This window comes from Nicotiana attenuata, unplaced genomic scaffold, assembly GCF_001879085.1.
Source record: "Nicotiana attenuata strain UT unplaced genomic scaffold, NIATTr2, whole genome shotgun sequence".
Taxonomy (NCBI): Eukaryota; Viridiplantae; Streptophyta; class Magnoliopsida; order Solanales; family Solanaceae; genus Nicotiana; species Nicotiana attenuata.
The window spans coordinates 73,934-97,004 of record NW_017672738.1 but is presented as its reverse complement, the minus strand read 5'-3'; the positions used below and the strand labels follow the sequence as shown (position 1 = coordinate 97,004).

The 23,071-nt window shown below is 38.4% G+C and overlaps 1 protein-coding gene across 1 annotated transcript; it reads left to right on the top strand.

Annotated features, from left to right (window-relative positions):
• On the top strand, window positions 1–858 carry LOC109214330. Its single transcript, XM_019378243.1, has one exon. The coding sequence runs from the start codon at window positions 1–3 to the stop codon at window positions 856–858; it is 858 nt and encodes a 285-aa protein (XP_019233788.1).
• Window positions 859–23,071: the final 22,213 nt, after the last annotated feature.

Sequence of the window (23,071 nt, the reverse complement as noted above, 5' to 3'; positions counted from 1 at the left end):
ATGATGTTTAAATCCTTATATTGGAATATTAGAAGCATCAGCTCTAGTGGTGCTTTTGATAGACTAAAGCAAATTATCCGGCTACAAAATCTTCCTTTCATTGCTATTAGTGAACATTTTCACAAGGTAGATCATCTTGATAAGTTCAGATCTATGCTGGGCTATGATAATGCTCATGCTAATATCAAGAGTCAAATGTGGACCTTCTGGAACAATGAGCTGAATTGTAATGTGGTGGAGGATTCAGATCAACAGGTTACTTGTATAATTGAGTGGATGGGAACAAACATCCTTGTTACTTCTGTTTATGCAAAATGTGATGCTGGTTTGAGAGAACACCTCTGGAATAACCTAAGGGATATCTCCCTGAATTATAAGCTCCCTTGGTACATTACAGGAGATTTCAATTGTATTATTGATCTAAGTGAGAAACAGGGTGGTAACCTTCACAGAATGTCCAAAAGCATGCCTATGATACAATTTATCATGGATTGTGATCTTATTGACCCAGGCTTCTCAGGCTCACAATTTACCTGGTGCAATGGATGGTCTCCAAACAGAAGAGTCTGGAAAAGGCTAGATAGGGTGTTGGTTAACCAAGAATGGATGAATATCTATGACTCTACTAATGTCAATCATTTGGTTAGGACATGCTCTGATCACTCACCCCTCCTCACTATTGCTAAGAATACATCACAGCCTACTATCAAATATTTCAGATTCTTAGATTTCTGGACTAACGAAAATGGTTTCAAAGGTGGTGAAACAGGCTTGGGATATAGAGGTTCATGGTTCCCCTATGTGGAAATTCCACTTAAAACTAAAAAATACATGCAGATGCCTATCCCATTGGACTAAGACATCTATTGGTAATATTTTTGACAACGTCAAGGACCTGGAAAAGAAGATGGATGATCTTGAACAAAAGTCCATTACAAACAACACTGCTATCAATAGGGCTGAGCTTAACCGCATAAATGCGCTTCTTTCAGGGCCTATAAAACTGAAGAATCCATATGGAAGCAAAAATCTGGGATCAAGTGGTTTGTGGAGGGGGAAGTGAACACTAAATTCTTCCACTCCATTGTCAAGGGTAGAAGAAAGAGGTTAGCTCTTAAAAAGATCAGGCTAAGTGATGGCACCTGGATTGAAGGAAATGAGCGTATTGCAAATGAAGCTATATCCTTTTTTCTAAAGCAATTCACTAGAGAACATACGGACTCCAATTTTTCTATCCTTAATTGTATTCTTAAAATTATCAATGAAATGGATAATGATGGCCTTACAGCCATACCTTCTATGGAGGAGCTGAAAGCTGTCATTTTTTCCATGAGCCCATATAGTGCACCTAGACCGGATGGTCTTTCTGGAAAATTTTATCATTCTTGCTAGGATATTATTAAGGATGATCTTTTACTAATGATCAATGACTTCTTTGCAGGTAACCAAATTCCAAGGGCCATGACCCACACCTGCCTAATCCTCATCCCTAAAGTGAATAATCTTCAAGCCTTCAATGAACTAAGGCCTATCAGCCTTGGCAATTTCTCATGCAAAATCATATCGAGTCTTTTATACCAAAGATTAAGCCCCCTTATGGACAAACTTATTTCTCCTTACCAAACAGGCTTTATCAAAGGAAGATCCATAACTGAAAATATCATGATGACTCAGGATATGGTCCATAATATTACAAAACCTTCCACCCATGGGAATGTTGTGTTAAAAGTGGACATGGCTAAAGCATATATGATCGATTCTCATGGGAATATCTTTGTAATATTATGAGGCATTTTGGTTTTAATGAATCTTGGATTGATATGATTTGGAGACTTATGTCTAATATTTGGTATTCTGTAAATATCAATGGGAATAGATAGGGGTTTTTCAATTCCTCTAGGGGATTAAGACAAGGGGATCCTTTATCTCCCTCTCTTTTTCTTATTGGGGATGAACTTTTTTCCAAATTAATGGAGTCTTTAAATAATCATGATTTTATCCCTTTCTCTATAGATAGTCATGGTCCTGTTATATCTCATTTATGCTATGCTGACGACACAATTCTATTTTCTTCAGCTGAACCTGAATCCTTGAAGATCATGATGGAAAAGATGGAGACTTATGAGAAAATCTCAGGACAATTAGTGAACAAAGCCAAATCTGGTTTTTATGTCAACTTCCAAGATGATGATATAAGAATCAACCAAATCAAACAGATTACTGGATACAATCACTGCCACTTTCCAATGCAATATCTTGGATGTACTATCTATATAGGAAGGAAAAAAGTTGTTTATTTTAACAACATGGTGGCTAACATAGCCAAAAGGCTCCAAGGATGGCAAGGTAAATTTCTAACCTATGGTGGCAAAGCTGTTCTTATTAAATCTGTTTTGCAGGCCATTCCACTTCACACTCTATCAGTGTTACATCCTCCCAAGGCAACTTTCTCCCAGATTGAAAAGATCATCTCTAACTTCTTTTGGGGAATGGATGGCAACAAAAATAAGAAGCATTGGATTGCTTGGAAGACATGTGCTTCCCAGTCGAGGAAGGGGGAGCTGGTTTCAGATCTCTTAAAGACACATGTGATGCCTTTTCTGCTAAGATATGGTGGAAATTTAGAACTAAAAAATCCCTTATCAAAGATTTTCTCGAAGCTAAGTATTGTAAAAGGTTTCATCCTGTTGCAAGAAGAAAAGCTCAAAACCAATCTCATTCTTGGAGAAGAATGATGGACATCAAAGAAAAGGTGGAACCTTATATCTCATGGAATCTTGGAAGAGGGGAGATCTCCTTCTGGTGGGATTCTTGGACAGAATTTGGGCCCTTGGCTCAACTGGCGATCAACACCAAGACTCCTAAAAGAATTATGGTCAGGGAGTTCTACCATCAAAATACTTGGAATCAAAGTAAATTGAGGAGCATCCTCCCCGTGCATGTGGTCAACTATATCAAAGACATCACCTTCAATATTGATAACGAAGATAAACCCATATGGACCCCGGATCCTTCAGGGGACTTCTCTTGCAAATCTGTATGGCACACTTTGAGATCAAAGAAATGGACTACTTTTACAGGTATGACTATTTGGCATAAGAAGCTTCCTTTTAAAATTTCCTTTTTTATGATGAGAGTGCTAATCGATAAAGTAGCAACTGATGTTTCTATTAAAAGATTTGGGGTGAATATTGCTTCTATATGTAACTGCTGCCCCAATAAACATTATGAGGAATCTACTAACCATCTGCTCAGTGGAAGTCATACCAATCTAGTCTGGTCTTTCTTTTGTAACTCCTGTGGTATCAGATTGGTCCAAGACCAGGTAAGACACAGAATTATGAGGTGGTGGTTGACTAAGTCTAAAAATGAAGTTCAGAAGACAGTTCTTCAGTGCCTGCCCTCAATCATTTGCTGGCAAATTTGGAAGAACAGATGCTCTGCTAGGTTTGATGATAAGCGCATGTCCCATCATTTCATCATCCAACAAGTGATCAAAATGACAAATATGCTTATCCAGACGAGGTTCCCAGAGCTTCAGCTCCAGCACCTATGGCAGGACACGTACAGTAGAATTGAGAAGCTTTCCCCTGCTATTCAGTGTCAGATTGTTTATTGGCAAAAACCTTCAGTGGGCTGGGTTAAACTTAATGTCGATGGCTGTAGCAAAGGTAACCCTGGCCCGACAGGTGGTGGTGGTCTTATCAGAGATCACCATGGTGTTTTAATTGGCGCTTTTGCAGAATTCTATGGAGATTGTAGCTGTAATATTGCGGAAGCTAAAACATTATGCGAGGCATCAAAATGTGCATTTCAAAGGGCTTTACAAATGTTATAGTTGAATCGGACTCATTGATTCTCCTTAACTTGATCAGAAGGATAAGGAAGCCTCCCTGGAGATTCAAAGATACTATTGAACAAATCCACAACATGACTAAAGATGCTAACTTTCTTTTTTGTCACACCTTGAGGGAAGGAAACAACTCTGCTGACAAGCTTGCTAACCTGGGCGAAGAATCCAAAATTGATTCTATCTTCAATGGGGCTGTATCATTACCTTCGAATGTTAGAGCTTCAATGAAGTTAGAAGTTGACAGGGTCCCTAACATCAGATTCAGACAGAAGAAAAACAAGCTTGTTATCAATGTCAACAACTAGCAGCAAGTTTCCTTCTCACACCTTTTTGTACATAGCATCCTTGAGTGTTACTACAAATTACCCTAGGATGCACAACTTCCTTCACACACAACCAAAATACTTTTGTTCAAATGTGTATCATAGGATGGATGTTATCACCTATCACACTGTCTTGGAGGCTAAGGCCTATATCCTCCTCCGTGTAATTATTATTTTTGATATATATACAGGTTGGAGTCACGCCTCAACTCCTCCATCATGATGATGGAACTATAAATTTAAAAAAAAAAAAAAAGAGAGAGAGTGAGGAACGGAGAGTAGGAAAAAGAGAGAGGAGAACAAAAATCCCTAGCACCGCAGCCTCCCTTTGCTGGAATTATTTACTTTTCTCTGGCCTCTCTTTCTCCATTGAAGTAAGCATTATCCTTTCACAATCTTTCCCCATGTAGAAGATCGAATGAGCTCAATCATCTTCCATCAAAACAGTCCCTAAAATCCACCTAAAACATCCCCCAAACACACCTCAAATTCACCAATTTTCAGCCCCTCATACTTCGCTAAACACCACCAAAATGTCATCCAAGAAGCCATAAAATAGCAGCTGAAAACTACCCCAAAACGACCCCAAAACCTCTAGTCCAAACTATTCGCCGTAGTTTCGCCGGAAGTCCCAATCTCGTTCTCATCTCCGTCGCCGGCATGACTGCTTAGTCATACTCTACATTGGAAACCTCCAACAGTCAGAATTGCATAATCATTAATTTACCGATGAGAGCTGATTGAACCTATTCGAGGTCGCCGGTGTGGCTTCCGATTTGCGGTCCCTTTCCATTTTCAAACAGCGTTATTGCTGTAAGTTTATTCAAAGTCTTTGTTTAATCAAATTTGGAGAAACAAACAAGGTCCATCTTTTCTTGAGATTACTGTTTCTTTAATATTGTGCCAGTGATTATTTGCTCTATTTTGTCTTTCCTGTGCTCAATTTATTTCCTTTGAATTGATATTTTATATTTAAATGATGAGATTTCATTGTTAGATGCTAATTAGCTTAGTGGACTAGTGTTTAATTGTATTAAAAGAACAAAGGGCCATGGGGTTTACTTAGTTAAAATTGAGAAGAATTAAGTTAAGTGGTCTTTGGAAAATAGTTAGAAATGTGTTATATTACGTGTTGGATCGTAAGGTGATATCAAAAGAATCGGATCGGATCGTAGGGTGATATCAAAAGAATCGGATCTGGGCCCAATGAATGTTGTTGGCCCGGTGTTGACAGTCGGAAGTACATAAGCTATCCTACCTTTTCTATAATTAATTTATTTCTTTTCCTCCATAATATTATCCATATCTCATGGCCTTGCAATAATCTCAAAATTAGCTTAGGAAAAATAATCGTTAGTATTCTTTAGGCGCGTAATAATAAATAGGTTATCATAATTATGTACACGTTCGCGTGACATGATTATGATTTCAAAAATTAAAACCAGGGAATGCGTTCACGCAACTTTGGGCGAAACAATCTTAAGTGCTATTAATTGTGTACACGTACGCGTGACATGATTTTTAACGCACTAAATAAAATGGATTCACAGACGCTGGTTCGTTTCTAGATAAATTCATAATGGCACAATTAAAAGCGGTGAAAAAAAATGTACATAGGTTTTAAAAGTAATTAAACAATTTAACTAGGCCAAGTATATTTAAAGCGACCGTGCTGAAACCACGAAATTCGGGAATGCCTAACACCTTCTCCCGGGTTAACAGAATTCCTTACCCAGTCTTTTGTGTTTCGCGGACCGTAAAACAGAGTCAATTTCCTCGATTTGGGATTTAAAATAAACCAGTGACTTGGGACACCATAAAAATTATTCCACGTGGCGACTCTAAATTAAATAAATAATACCATTTCGATTAATGTCACTTTAATTGGAATAACTCTCTATACCTCGGAAAAAAGAAGGCGTGACAATACGTGTCGAAACAAATAATAAACATAAAATGACACCACTTGACTTGTATTCGAAACAAATAATAAACATAAAATGACACCACTTGACTTGTATTCTTGTCTGGCATACTGGTGATGTCCTTGCTTTTGCTTTAAGAGTTCGGAGATTTTGAACCTGAACTAGAACATATTTTTGGCAAATATTTGAAGAGTCTTTTGGTAAAAATTGTAGTTAAGTAGAATTGAACTCAAGACCTCTTCTAATTTAAGACTTCACAAAATTAATGCACTAGGATTATTATCGTTTAGAAAATAGAAATATAATAATTAACGTTAATTTACACTCTTATATAAGTATCGGCGTGTCACGACCCGGATTTCCCACCATCGGGGATCGTGATGGCGCCCACTCGTAGAAGCTAGGCAAGCCACACATCTAGAATCCACATATGCTTTTGTTTAAAATCCATTTCTATCAATTTAATTAACAGGAAATAAATAATTAAACAAAAGCGGAATTTGTAATTTAGCGGAAGTCTTAAACGATATAAACCAAATAATAAGGAAAAATCCACATGTGCCTCTACCCAGAATTGGTGTCACAACATTCGCGAACTACTAAGATTTACTACATACAACCGTTTGAAAGAAAGTAACACTGTCGGTCTCGAATATAAGAGATAACAGATCATAAATAAAAAATAGAGGAGACGCCGGGCCTGCGGACGCCTGCAAGGCTACCTCGGAGTCTCAGTGAACTGAAGGCTGGCTCCCGAGCTACTACGGCTGTCCGGGACCTGGATCTGTGCAAAAGAGCACAGAGTGTAGTATCAGCACAACCGACCTCATGTGCTGGTAAGTGCCTAGCCTAACCTCGGCGAAGTAGTGACGAGGCTAGGACCAGACTATCAAATAAACATGTGCAGTTATATAAAATACAGCGGAAAGTAAAGCAGGTATAAGCAAGTAAGGATGGGAGGGGGAACATGCTTAGGGGGATAACAGGTAAAAACAGAATATCAAGAGAATAATAAAGAACATCAATAATTTAACTCTAACACGGATAAGGGAAACAAAAGCAGGTTTCACTGTCAGTACATATCTCGTTGCAGGCGTGCAACCCGATCCCATTTCATGTATCTCGTGGCAGGCGTGCCACCCGCTCCCATTTCATTATACCTTGTGGTAGGCGTACCACCCGCTCCCATTTTATTATATCTCGTGGTAGGCGTACCACCCGCTCCCATTTCATTATATCTCGTGGTAGGCGTACCACCCGCTCCCATTTCATTATATCTCGTGGTATGCGTACCACCCGCTCCCATTTCATTATATCTCGTGGTAGGCGTACCACCCAATCCATATATAATGTTGTTGCGGCGTGCAACCCGATCCATATATAATATTGTTGCGGCGTGCAACCCGATCCATATATAATATTTACAAATATAACAAGAGTCCCGACAAGGGATCAAAAGGTCTACACTATCCCCGCAAGGGAAAAAGAAACAGCTATAACCAAACTTGTCACAGCACTTATCTACCTTAGCCATACCCAAACTTGTTACAACACCTAACTACCTCGGCTATACCCAAACTTGTTACTACACCTAACTACCTCAGCAATACACAAACTTGTTACAACACCTAACTGCCTCGGCTATACCCAAACTTGTTACAACACCTAACTGCCTCAGCTATACCCAAAATCCTTCCTAACACAAAGAATCATCAACCTAAGTATCCGTAATATCAATTAAGAACACAATACAAGGGAACCACAACTCAATAATAGCCCGGCAAGGGGAAAACATAATGATCTCTCCTCTTTCTCACTTTTACTTCACAATTCACTTCATCACTCGAGCCATTGCTCTAGAGGTTCAATTATCACTTATACTTACACAATTCATTATACAACTGGAGCCAACGCTCCTCAACGTTCATAGGCCACAATTCTTTTCACAACTTTACACAACAAATAGAAATTTTCACCAAGATAATACAACGAAATCATGGAAATCACAATATAAGACTCATGGTCATACTCGACACCGACGTATAGATACTCGTCACCATGCCTATACATCGTGCTCAACAAGAAACAAATAGCAAATAGGACGCAACTCCTAATCCCTCAAGTTAAGGTTAGACCAAACACTTACCTCGATGCCTCGAACGTAATTCATGTTTCAATTATAGCTTTACCCCTTGATTCCACCACCAATTCATTCGTATCTAATCACAAATTACTTAATTACATCAATAAACGCTAAATGAATCAATTTGAATGCAAAAAAATGAATTTCCCAAAGTTTTGCCCAAAACTTCCAAAATCACCCCCGGGCCCACGTGATCAAAACCCGAGGTTCGAACCAAAACCCGGTTACCCATTCCCCCACGAACCCAAATATGTGATTTGTTTTGAAATCGGACCTCAAATTGAGGTCCAAATCCCCAATTTTAGAAAAACCTAGGTTCTACCCAAAACCCCCAATTTCACCCATGAAAATCATTGATTTTAAGTTGAAAACATGTTAAAGATGTTAATGATTGAAAGAAATGAGTAAAAATCAACTTACAAATTATTTGGAAAAGTCTTGTTCTTGGAAAATCGCCTAAGTGTGTTTGGGTTTTGAAAGAATGGTGAAAATGGTTCAAAATTCGACTAAGTATGAAAAATGCAGGTTGCAGATATGGGAATTGCGAACAAAGTTTGGGAATTGCGAACTGGTAATTGCGAAAAAAAGTTTGGGAATTGCGAACTGGGAATTGCGAACAAAGTTTGGGAATTGCGAACAAGCCTGGGAATTGCAAGAAAAGTTTGGGAAATGCGAAGCCTGGTAATTGCGAACAAAGCTTGGGAAATGCGGACAATCCTGGGAATTGCGAGAAAAGTTTGGGAAATGCGAAGCCTGGTAATTGCGAACAAAGCTTGGGAAATGCTAACAAACCTGAGAATTGCGAGAAAAGTTTGGAAAATGCGAAGCCTGCAATTCCTTAACTCCAAAATTTCACCCCGTGGCCTATCCAAAACTCACCCGAGCCCTCGGGGCTCCAAACCAAACATATACACAACCTCAAAAACATCATACGGACTTATCCGCGCGATCAAATCGCCAAAACAACATCATATACATCGAATTAAGCCTCAAAATCCATGATTTCTTCCAAATTTCATAAAACATCAAATTTCCATTTTAAGTCCGAAACACGTCAAACGACGTCCGTTTTCAACCAAACTTTACAGAAACTGCTTAAATCATATATAAGACTTGTACCGGGCGCCGGAACCAAAATACGGGCCCGATACCATAGTCTTCTAATCAAATTTCATTTCTGATTTCCTTAATTATTTCCAGAAAATAATTTCACACAAAAATTCATTTCTCGGGCTTGGGATCTCGGAATTCGATTCCGGGCGTACGCCCAAGTCCCATATTTTCCTACGGACCCTCCAGGACCGTCAAATCACGGGTCCGGGTCCGTTTACCCAAAATGTTGACCGAAGTCAAATTTTTTCATTTTTAATATCAAAACTTAGCATTTTTCACAGAATTTCATATTTAAGCTTTCCGGCTACGCGCCCGGACTGCGCACGCAAATTGAGGCGATCATAAATGAGGTTTTCAAGGCCTCGGAAGAACAGAATGAATAAGAAAACAAGTGATGACCCTTTGGGTCGTCACATTCTCCACCTCTAAAACAACCGTTCGTCCTCGAACGGACAAAAGAAAGAAGTACCTGAGTCGGGAAAAAGATGAGGATAACGGCTTCGCATATCGGACTCGGACTCCTAGGTCGATGCCTCAGGAGGCTGACCTCTCCACTGAACACGAACAGAAGGAAAACTCTTGGATCTCAACTGACGAACCTGCCGGTCTAGAATAGCTACCGGCTCCTCCTCATTAGACAAATCCTTGTCCAACTGGACAGTGCTGAAATCTAACACGTGGGCTGGATCACCGTGATACCTCCGAAGCATGGACACATGAAACACTGGATGCACGTCTAATAAGCTCGGCGGCAAAGCAAGTCTATAAGCCACCTCTCCCACTCGATCAAGAATCTCAAACGGGCCAATGAACCTAGGGCTAAGCTTTCCCTTCTTCCCAAATCTCATCACACCTTTCATAGGCGACACTCGGAGCAATACCCGCTCACCAACCGTAAAAGCCACATCTCGAACCTTGCGGTCTGCATAACTCTTTTGCCTAGACTGAGCTGAACGAAGCCTATCCTGAATGATCTTGACCTTGTCCAAGGCCTCCTGAACCAAATCTGTACCCAACAACCGAGCCTTTCCCGGCTCAAACCATCCAACTGGAGACCGACACCGCCTACCATATAAAGCCTCATAAGGAGCCATCTGGATGCTCGACTGGTAGCTGTTGTTGTAGGCAGACTCCGCTAAAGGCAAAAACCGATCCCACGAGCCTCCAAAGTCAATAACACAAGCTCGAAGCATATCCTCTAGAATCTGAATAGTCCGCTCGGAGTGACCGTCCGTCTGGGGATGAAATGATGTGATCAACTCGACTCGTGTGCCCAACTCTCGTTGAACTGCTCTCCAGAAGCGTGAGGTAAACTGCGTACCCTGGTCCGAAATGATAGATACGGGCATACCATGAAGGCGAACAATCTCCCGAATGTAGATCTCAGCCAACCTCTCAGAAGAATAGGAGACTGCCACAGGAATGAAATGTGCTGACTTGGTCAGCCTATCAACAATAACCCATACTGCGTTGAATTTTCCTCCGAGTCAGCGGAAGTCCAGTAACGAAGTCCATAGTAATCCGCTCCCACTTCCACTCGGGAAGCTCAATCCGCTGAAATACACCACCAGGCCTCTGATGCTCGTACTTAACCTGCTGACAATTCAAATAACGAGCCACATATGCTACAATATCCTNACCCGAGCCCTCGGGGACTCCAAACCAAACATACACACAACCTCAAAAACATCATACGGACTTATCCGTGCGATCAAATCGCCAAAACAACATCATATACATCGAATTAAGCCTCAAAATCCATGATTTCTTCCAAATTTCATAAAACATCAAATTTCCATTTTAAGTCCGAAACACGTCAAACGACGTCCGTTTTCAACCAAACTTTACAGAAACTGCTTAAATCATATATAAGACTTGTACCGGGCGCCGGAACCAAAATACGGGCCCGATACCATCGTCTTCTAATCAAATTTCATTTCCGATTTCCTTAATTATTTCCAGAAAACAATTTCACACAAAAATTTATTTCTCGGGCTTGGGATCTCGGAATTCGATTCTGGGCATACGCCCAAGTCCCATATTTTCCTACGGACCCTCCGGGACCGTCAAATCACGGGTCCGGGTCCGTTTACCCAAAATGTTGACCGAAGTCAAATTTATTCAATTTTAATATCAAAACTTAGCATTTTTCACAGAATTTCATATTTAAGCTTTCCGGCTACGCGCCCGGACTGCGTACACAAATCGAGGCGACCCTAAATGAGGTTTTCAAGGTCTCGAAAGCACAGAATGAATAAGAAAACAAGTGATGACCCTTTGGGTCGTCACACGGTGCCGCTTACAAAAGATCATGCATACGCCCCTGGATAAGATACTGGTTTCTTGGATAACTGTTGTTGGAAATTTCATCTTTCTATTTCTTTTTTTTTTCTTTGCTTGCGAAAAGGCAAAACAGAGTCTATATCGAAAAGGAGCAAACATTGAAATATCATTCTACAGTGCTCCAAAAGATTGAGAAGATGACATGATTAAGCTAACTTCTCAAGTAACTAAACATGAGCCAAGCGATATGTATAGAGATTATACACTAATTACGCATAACTATACGTATATTATATATATCCGACTGCTATCTTTAATTTAAACGGTTGGGTGTACGGCTATTTGAATTAATTCTTGGAAAACTACTAGCCATGTCCATTTATAAGTAGTTTATTATGAAAATTGGCCAATTCATAAAATATTATTAATATTAGCCATTTAGCTATTTGTAGCCAAAAAAGGGTCTAATTTTTGCCTTATTTTAGTAGGTGTTATTAGAATAGATTGGCTACATCTTAAGGAGCTTGAATATCAGTTTCAGGATGATTTGGTGGAGTTTTGAGGTGGTTTTAATTGAAAATTCGAATTAGAAGATGAACATGAAAAAATATTATATGTGTATCACACCGTGTATCATTTGTGTATCACATATGTATCATATTTATATCAATTGTGTATCACATGTATATCCATAGATACCTGCGTGATACATGTCTGATACATGTGTAGCAGAAGAATTTTTTCAACTCGATTTTAACTAGGAATTTTGATATCAAATCACCTCCAATCTTCCTCAAATTTTGTATATTGATTCATCTATATATTTTCAATGAATTTCAACCATACCCACTGAAAAAGGTTCTTTTTTTTCTTCGATTATATATATATATATATATATATATATATATATATATATATATATTATCTTTCATCATCTTATTTGCTGCCTCATTTATGAAATTTTCTTTCCATCATGCATTTAATGTTGCCAATCACGCTTAAAAATATGGAAGGACATCTTTGCATGTGATTCTTGGAGAGAAAGAATCTTATTTATTTGGGTTTTTAATTTTTATATGTGCTTCGCTATTTTTAATAAGTATATGGTCAATGTAATGACCTGACTGGTCGTTTTGCTTTCTAGAACCCCGTACCCCTAAATAAGACTTCCCGTACTTACTTTTATCGATTTATGATTTGTGGGGATGGTTGGTTCGGAACACTTGATTCCTTAAGGTTGGCTTAAAAGGCCAAGTTTGACTTCGGTCAATATTTTGAGGAAAGAAACTCGGAATCGGGATTTGACGGTTCTAATAGGTTCGTATTATGATTTCGGACTCGGGCGTATGTCCGAAACGGGTTTCGGATGACCCGGGAGTGTTTCGGCACCAAATAGTGAAAATTTGATTCTTGAAGTTTTAGAAGTTCTATAAGTGTGGGTTGGAATGTGTTTTGGTGATATCGAGGTCCAAATGGAATTTTGAGACCGGGAATAGTACCGTAATATCATTTAAGACTTGCACGCAAAATTTGGTATCAATCCGAGTAGTATAAGTACGTTTCGGTACGTTGGAAGTAGATTGAAGAACTTAAAGTTCATAAGTTTGATTCAAATGGTTTTAGGGTGAAATTCTTATTTTTTGATTTTGTTTCGCTGTTCCGATCGCGCGAGCAAGTTTGTATAGTGTTGTGAGTATTTGGGGCGGAGCCCCAAGGGCTCGGATGAGTGTCGGACGTGCGTTAGGAGTGAAAACACTCCAGTTTTTGGGTGTTTTGGACTGCTGTTGCAGGTCTCGCAAATGCGAGAATTTGTTCGTTTGCGAACATCGCATTTGCGATGAAGGCTTCCCAAAATCGAAGAAACATGAGCTGGGTAGCGGTCATATTTGCGAACCCGGCAGAGACCTCATTTGCGACCCAGTTGTCGCATTTGCGACCCATACAGAGGGAGCCCAGGTTTGCATTTGCGATGATGTTGTCGCATTTGCGACCTTCGCATTTGCGAACAAGGTGTCACAAATGCGACATCAGAGGCCTGGACACATCTTTTAAAAATGGGACATAGGCCATTTATTTCATTTCACTTCTACACTTGGGCGATTTTCAGAGCTTTTGGAAGGAGGCTTTCACCTAGCACTTTGAGGTAAGTAATTTCTTTACAACTTGAGTTAAATACATAGATTATAGGTAGATCAACATGCAAAGATTAGTGAAAATCAAGGGTTTAGATGAAAACCTAGGGTTTTGATAAAAATGGAGTTTTACCATGAAATTTGTTATGGAATCTAGTAAAAATAACATATTCTTGATCCTAAGGTTATGGGTAACGATTTTCTTCAAAAATTCCGGAATCCGGGCATGTGGACCCGGGGTGAATTTTAGGAATCTTGCAAATTAGTTTGGGTAATAACTTAAATGGTGGAATTATGAACTTTTGAGCATAGATTGATTAGTTTATGTAATGTTTGGTTAGTTTCGAGTTGTTGGGCGTCAAATTTGGAGGTTTGAGCATGTTCTTGAAATTTGGAAGTAGGCCCGATACGAGGTAAGTCTCCTTTATAACCTTGTAAGAGGGAATTTTTCCCCATAATTAAACATGCATTCCTAATTGTGGGGGCTACGTACGCGCGAAGTGACGAGAGTGCGTGTGTAGCTACTATTATGCTAAGTCCGGGTAGTCTAGGACCCGAAAGCATGCTTTACTTGCCATACTTAAAACTTTATTGTCAACTAAATTGCTAGAATTATATCGAACTTGGCAAATGAATTTTTAAAGATTAAACATCATCTTCTTGACCATTAAAGAAAAGTAAACAACTTCTTGGATAATTGCTTCCTTTATGAATTCTTAATTAGCTATTTGATGTGTTTACTTGTATTTGACCGCATCACATGTATGATTTGCGAGCGGGGTAATAGATGCATCTATGCTTCATGCCGTTCGACCCTCCGATAGTGCATATTTTATTATTATGTTGGATCGGGCTGTACGACCTCGGCGTTATCTGCGCATGCTATTTGCTTGGCACTTTCTATGATTTGAACTGCTTAAAATGTCTTGAAATATAAGTTGTTAACTTAATTGGTGGAGATTTTACTTATATTTATGGAAAGAGTTGTCACTTCCTGGTATTATATGCTATTTATTCTTGATATCCATGCTTAGTCTCACGCTTAATTATACTGTTTTGGCCCTAGTAAGTGTCAAGTAGACCCATCGTCACTTCTTCTTCGAGGTTAGACTGGATACTTACTGGGTACATATTTTGTATGTACTGTTACTACGCTTCTGTACTTGATTGTACAGTATCTGAGGCACATCTAGCTACCCGTGCGACGCGCGCTTTTGATACTTGACCGAGATTCCACGGTGAGCTGCTCCCCTTATGATGCCGTTCAGCAGCGTGTTGGAGTCTTTTTTTTGTTATTTGTTGTCTATTCTGTTTCAGACAGTAGGGTAGTTACATTCTTTTGTATTTTCTACTAGATGCCCACCTACTTGTGATACTAGTTCCTGGCACACACATTAGTAAACTATTCTTTTGGGAGTATAATCACTTAATTATAATTTCTTTTGGTCGATTCAGTTTAAGTTGCCTAAACTATTCATTTTTTTAATGAATGCTATAGATTTTAAGTTAAAGTAAATGTTGGGAGCGTTTTGGTAAATTAAATGGGACCCAGGAGTTGATTAGTGTTGGCTTGCCTAACGTCGGTGTTGGGCGCCATCGCGACCTGAGATGGAAATTGGGTCGTGATAGTTAATGGCTAGAGGTTGGTAAATTGGGACTTATTTAGGACATTTCTTTAAGTTTTCCTTAATTCTTCCCTTCTAAATGAAATCCCAATAGTCTCCTCGTAACTTTAATGTTTGCAAAGGGGGCATTTGCATCTATACCCGCTTTTTGGGTCACCTTTTAACTTATACCCTCTTTAAAAAAAATTGCAAGCGTATCTACTTTTCGCGTAACTTCAGACATACGGGCCTGAAGTAGCAAAAATTTATGTCTGAAGTTGAACTTCAGAATGTTTTGCTTGAAGTGTAGCAAAACATCCGATATTTTTGCATGAAGTTTGGCCTGAATCACGCAAACTTCAGTTCATAGTGCAAATGGCAAACTTCAGTTCAATAAAACTACAACATGTTTTGGCTGAAGTTATTGTTTGTAATTGCTGAACTTCAGCATTCTAGTAGTTGAAGCTTTGTTCTTTATTTGCTAAACTTCAGCATAGTTTAGCTGAAGCTTTGTTCTGTATTTGCTGAACTTCAGTATGTTTTAGCTGAAGCTTTGTTCTGTTTGTGATGAACTTCGGCATTATAGGGCTGAAGTTTGTTTTGTATTTGCTGAACTTCAGCATTCTTAGAGCTGAAGTTCTAAACAACAATAAATTTAATAAATGATGATTAGCAGCGATTGATGTTGTTCATTTCAAAGATTAAAGAATGAAAAAATATTTTCGACATGAAAACAAGCAACTACAGATAAATTAGAACCAAAAACCAATGTGCCTGTAAAGCTAAAATATCTGAGAGGTTAAATTATTGTGAATAAGACCAAACTGAACATAATGGGACAAGCAGATATATATATTAATCATCAGGCTAGAACGCATAACAATATCTCAAGCTTCAGCATTCAGAAAATGAAGGAGGAGAAGGAGGAGGAGAAAGAGGCCTAAAGTTGTTTTAACAGTCGGTACAAGTTAAAACTTTTTTTTAAAAAGGGTATAGGTTAAATGGGGGCGACCAAATAGGGCGCCCCGTGAAAATTTTACCAAGGCTTGGCTGGTGCAATGGAAGCCCATCGTTCATAATGTTCTCTTAACAATATCCATTACAAGAAAACTGCAAAATACTGTCTAGGAATACCGACCGAAATCGGTCGAAAAATTAAAAAAACTCACTGATTTTTGATCGACTTTAATTCATTGAAATAAGGTTGGTCGGTAATAAGTTGCGACCGAAGTCGGTCACAATTTTCGACCGAAGTCGGTCGCAATTTTTGACTGATTTCAGTCGGTCAATTAAATTTCACGAACGACCAAAAAAGAAAAAATCTGCCGAAGAAATCAAACAAAGTCAGTCGATATTTTTAATTATGTAATTAAAAATACACCGTCTGAAAATTGAATCGGGGTTGTACTGCGGCAGGATACTATTCTACCACAAGACCATTGGTACATTTTGGTTGAAGACTTTATTTTATTTAATTTAATTTGTACTCTTTAATAGCATTTTTCGCGCAGAAAAAACCGACCGATTGCGGTCGCTTTTATTAAAAATCTAAAATTATCGATCAAAATCAATTTGTTTTTAAAATGACTGACCAAAATAACCGACCATTTTTGGTCGATTTTTTGACTATTAGTTATAATTTATTTTACATGAAAACCCTATCAAAGTTGGTCGGTTTCTAAAAAAATAAATTTCGCGGGATGCCACAATAGTTTCCCGAATTTTTGCACCAAAACAATCGACTGAAGTTGGTTGGTTTCGTAAAAAAAATTGAAAAATAAAATATTTTGAGAAACCGACCGACTTCATTCTGTTTCTCGATCGGCTGCGGTCAGTTTTGACCTAATCATCAAGTATACCTGTAAATTAACATATTTAAACGTTCTTAAACATTGTCACTAATTGGTTATTTTTCATTAATTAATTTGGGTGAGGGAACACCCCTTAATAATCTCTCTCTCTCTCTCTCTCTCTCTCTCTCTATATATATATATATATATATATATATATATATATATATATATGGTTTACAAAAGTAACCTTATAATATTTAGCATAATAACTCATACTAAAAGGACAAAACCGAAATTCTATATTTAATACTTTGGTCCTTCTTATTGGAGTCAAACAATGAATATAGCTTTAATACAATCCACTATATTAATACCTATAAATCCTTCCCGTAAGAACTCACATACAAAAGGAATTTTCGAACAAACGAACATGAATGTGGAGAACTCCGAGATAGATTTGGAACTTCTCTTTCGAACGAAATTCTATTACTTTTAGGATATGCTTCTTAAAATTTTTTTATTACTACTTTAATTTAAAAACGTATTATATTGTCCAAATTCAATAGAAATAGGAGAAAATATATTATTATAAAAGCGCTAATATAATATTGATAGACCAAAATAGTCTTAAAATATTAAACAGAAGAACTCATAAGGAAAGGACATAGTTGTAACAACTTATTTTTTGGACTACAATAACTTCTATGTTAATTTTTTGGGATTTTTACATACCTATACACTATTTGAAACCTTATTGCAAAAAATGTCCATGTTTTGGTATTTACCCGACCTTAACACATTTTAGTTATAAAATATATAAAATCCACATATATATACAACTAATAATATATTATACAACTTATCTACAATTTTCATAGATTATTTTAACCCAGTTATATACAACTACAGTATCATACAACTTAAATATAATTTTTATACAATATTGTTCAACTTTCATACAATATATATATATATATATATATATATATATATATATATATATATATAAACAAAATGCAATTTTTCTAAAAATTTGCTACAATTTCGTAAGTATAATGTATGTCATGTCTTCTTCTTCTTCTTCTTCTTCTTCTTCTTCTTCTTCTTCTTCTTCAAGTTTCAATCTGAAATTCAGTCAAAATCAAGTCTAATCTTCACCAAAACACCCTCAAAATTGAGATATAAACTCCAAACCATATTCCCATTTGTTTACAACAACACCCAATCCAAACAAATAATATTTTTTGAAAACTCAAATTCGAATTCAAAACTTCAAAGCTTTTTAATGTATGTCAATGGTGGAATTGCTGTTCTCTTTTTCTTTGCTTTATATTACTGGAATTAGGGATTGAGCGATAGAGAGAGACGTAGAGAGAATTCCCAATTTTTTGCAACAACACCCAATTTAAACAAATAATGTTTTTTGAAAACTCAAATTCGAATTCAAAACTTGAAAGCTTTTTAATGGCTGTCAATGGTGGAATTGCTACTCTCTTTTCCTTTGCTCTACATTACTGAAATTAGGGTGAGAGAGAGAGAGAGAGAGAGAGAGAGAGAGAGAGAGAGAGAGAGAGAGAGAGAGAGAGAGAGAGAGAGAGAGAGAGAGCATTAGGGACAGAGAATAAGGATGAGAAATAATTGATTCCTAATATAAAGGGATACTCATTTAATTCCTAAAGTGTATATAATTGGTAAATTTGTATATAGGAGGTAATTAAATTGAAACTTGAGTGGGGAGGGTAATAAAGTTTCCAATAGTGTATAGGTATGTAAAAATCCCTAATTTTTTAACTAGATATTAGCCTTATAATCTCATTAGTTTTTGGACATAATACTACACGTTAGGAATCCGACATGATTACCTTTTGAATCCTATTAGTATAATTACTTTCGGGCTGTCTAACTCATATAAAATTGAACAAGTAAATATCTTTAGTCATGTAATTATATTACTTTTAGGATATACTTCTTAAAAATTCTTATTACTAATTTAATTAAAAAACGTATTATAATGTCCTATTACTAATTTATTTTGAGAATATATGATATTGTCCAAATTCATTTAGAAATACCAAAATAGCCCTAAAATATAAAGCAGAAGAACTCATAAAGAAAGGATATAACTTTAATAATCTATTTTTTGGACTACTGTCACGACCCAAAATCCGTTAAAGGTCGTGATGGCGCCGGACACCACTGTCAGGCAAGCCAACACTAAGAAGTTAATTAAATTCTCATTTTAGGATTTATTGAAGTCATTTCTTTTATACATTAAGTAATAAATAATGAAATTCACTGAAATAAGATGATGCCTTTAACAAACTTAATATTGAATAATCCCATAATCTTCCCAGACCCCGGTGTCCCAAGTGTATGAGCTATTTTCAGGAAATCAAATGAAGTACAATAACTGTTCGGAATATAAATTTGGACAGATGGTAAATACTATACACTAGAAGAGACTATGCCGGCTGCGGGTCGCCTCGAGAGATGCAGCTCACCTAAGTCTCTGTATCATCCATGCTACTATTCCCATTAGGCCGCTAGAGGTACATATGCCTGTGCAACAAAAATGCACAGCAACTGTAGCATGAGTACAAAAACAACGTGTACTCAGTAAGTATCCCGCCTAATCACGAAGAAGTAGAGACGAGAGGTCGACTTCGACACTTACTAGTGGTCCAACAATAATATACCAATAATATAGTAAATCGAGGATTGTCATAAAAATTGTTGTAACTCAATAGCATGAGGCAAATAAATAATTCTTTCATTTATAGGAAATTCCCAAATTCATTTTCATCATTTATACATTTGTGACGACCCGGCCGGTTGTCTCATGAGTTACCGCTCCGTTTCCGCCATTTCTACTTCTATTTGCTTTAATTATCGGTTTTATATGTGATCGGTTTGGTTGGTTCGGGTTCGGAAAGGTTTTGAGAAGGTTAGAGACACTTACTCTTTTTTAGGAAAGCTTAAGTTGGAAAAGTCGACCAGATGTTGACTTATGTGTTGGAGGGCTCGGATGAGAGTTCTGATGGTTCGGATAGCTTCGGGAGATGATTTGGGACTTAGGAGTGCGATCGGAATGTGTTTTGGAGGTCCGGAGTAGAATTGGGCTTGAATTGGCGAAATTGAGTTTTTGGCATTTCCCGGTTGATAGGCGAGATTTTGATATAGGGGTCGGAATGGAATTCCGGAAGTTGCAGTAGCTTCGTTATGTTATTTGGGATGTGTATGCAAAATTTCAGGTCATTCGGACGGGGTTTGGTGTACGTTTTGATCAAAAGCGGAATGCGGAAGATTTTAGAACCTTAGGCTTGAATTCGATGTGTTTTGGTGGTTTTGATGTTGTTTGGGGTGTTTTGAAGGTTGGTATAAGTTTGAATAGTAGTATATGTTGTGTTTGTACAGTTGGTTGAGGTCCCGGGGGCCTCGGGGTGATTTCGGATGGTTGACGGAAGGTTTGGAATTAAGTTGAAGAACTGAAGTACTTTTGTTACTGTCATAACCGCATCTGCGGTTAAAGGATTGCAGGTGCGACCGTGCAGATATGGGAGACAAGTCGCAGATGCGGATGAGTCCTGGGAAGCTGTGACCGTAGAAGCGGTTGGTTGACCGCACCTGCGATGGCGCAGGTGCGGAGAGGACGTCGCAGGTGCGGAAATGGTCGAGTAAGTGAAAACCGCAGGTGCGGCCACTGGGACCGCAGGAGCGGTCTCGCAGGTGCGACTTCTTGACCGCAGGTGCGCAAATCCTAGGTCAGAATAGTTATATTTCCTCCTTCACGATTTTCAGAGGGTTTCTTCACTTTTAAACACGAATTTGAGAACTTTGGGCGATTTTGAAGAGAGAATTCAAGGGGAACTCATTGAGGTAAGAATTTTGGACCTAAAAACTCGATTCTATGGTGTTAATGCACGAATTAAAGCTGTAATTAAAGGTAAAATTAGAGAAACTAGGGCTTAGAAGCCTAAGCCTTTGATCAAGGTTTTGGAAGACCATTTGTGGTCGGATTTTGGAACTTTTTATATGTATGAACTCGTGGGGAGATAAGGAATCTAATGATGTTAATTTTATCAAATTCCGAGACGTGGTCCCGGGGGTCGGGTTTTGGCAATTTCGGGATTTGTGATATTTTTCGATTATTTTCAAGTGGGCTTCGTTCCGTTAGCATAATTTAATGGTTACGTTCTGATTTTGGTAGATTCGGAGCATCCGGAGTCCAATTCGAAGGGAAAAGGCATTGCGAGCTAGATTTCGGGCCAGATTGAGGTGAGTAATGATTTTAAATGCTGTCCGAGGGTATGAAACCCGGGACTACACAACGTTCGGCTGTGTTGAGGTGACGCACACGCTAGATGATGGGCGTGGGGTCGTGCACCGTTGGGGATTGTGACTTAGTCCATCTCAAATGACTGTTTTACTGCGTATTTGATAGTTAATTGTCTGATATTGTTATGTTTAGGGATAAATGCCATATTTGGGCTTCGTGCCAACTGTTTGAACCCTTAGCGGATTTTTTTTGGTGATGTTTTCCTCACTATTTGATTTCATACTTGAGCTCAGTCATGCTATATTTTACTGTTTTCAAAAACTCAGCTAGGTTATTCTATTTTAAACACCATAAATGATATTTTAAAAGATGTTTTGAGCTGAGCTTCATATTTTACTGTTGCCCGAGGGGCTTATGAGATTCTGACTGAATAAGGCCGAGGGCCTGTATTGTGAGGATACTTTTGGGTCGGGCTGTACGCCGCAGTAGTAATATACTGATTATGATAATGAGGCCGAGGGCCTGAGACTGTACGCCACGAGGTGGCTTGTGATTGATATGAGGCCGAGAGCCTGTTTATGACACCACGAGATGGCTTGATATTGCGCTTGGGCCGTAAGGGGCCCCTCCCGGAGTCTGCACACCCCCAGAGAGCGCGGGTACCCATTGTGATATGAGATATAGCCCGAGGGGCTGGTATTGTTCTGTGATATTGCCCGAGGGGCTGATTCTATTGTTGTTACTGAGCCCGAGGGGCAGTTCTTATGTGTTTACCTTTTCTAGTTGTTTTTCCTATATATTGTTTGACTGCTTAAAAGGTGTTTATGAGATTTCACAACTTAATTATAGTTATTGATTTTGTTATGCCTCTTATAGCTTAATGTTGTGTTTAACGTGATTTTATATCGCTCAGTCTTCATTTATTTTTATTACTCACTGAGTTGGAGTACTCACTTTACTCCCTGCACCCCTGTGTGCAGATTCGGGCGCTACAGGTCTTGCTACTGAGGGTTGATAGTTCCAGCAGATCTTCGGAGATTTACTAGGTAGCTGCTTGGCGATTCGCAGCCCAGTGCATTCTCCCTCTATTTTATTCCCTTTGATTCAGTTATGTAGTAGTGGATTAGACTTTCAGACTTGTAGTATTATTTTAGATGCTCATGACTGGTGACACCCTGATGTCGGGCTGTGTTGGTTTTTAATTCCGCAACTTATACTCTTATTTTTGGGATTTTATTTCTGATAAAGACTTAGTATTTATTTATTTAATTGCTTAAAGTGAATTGGAAGTGTGTCGGTTGGCCTTGTCTTCAAGAGAGGCGCCATCACGACCGAGTTTGGGTTTAGGGTTGTGACAAGTTGGTATCAGAGGCTAGGTTACATAGGTCTCACGAGTCATGAGCATGTTTAGTAGAGTCTCGCGGATCGGTACGGAGACGTCTATATTTATCCTCGAGAGGGTGCAGAACCTTTAGGAAAATTCCGTATTCTTGAAATTCTTGTCGTGCGAATTTGTTGATCCGAGTACTAAACTTCTGCTATTCTATTCTCTCACAGATGGTGAGGACACGAGCGACCGGTCAGGATGGACGGCCACCAGTACCACCAGGTGGAGCCACTAGAGGC

Excerpts from the sequence above, each read along its gene's own strand:
- LOC109214330 (XM_019378243.1), top strand. The coding sequence starts at position 1 with ATGATGTTTAAATCCTTATATTGGAATATTAGAAGCATCAGCTCTAGT.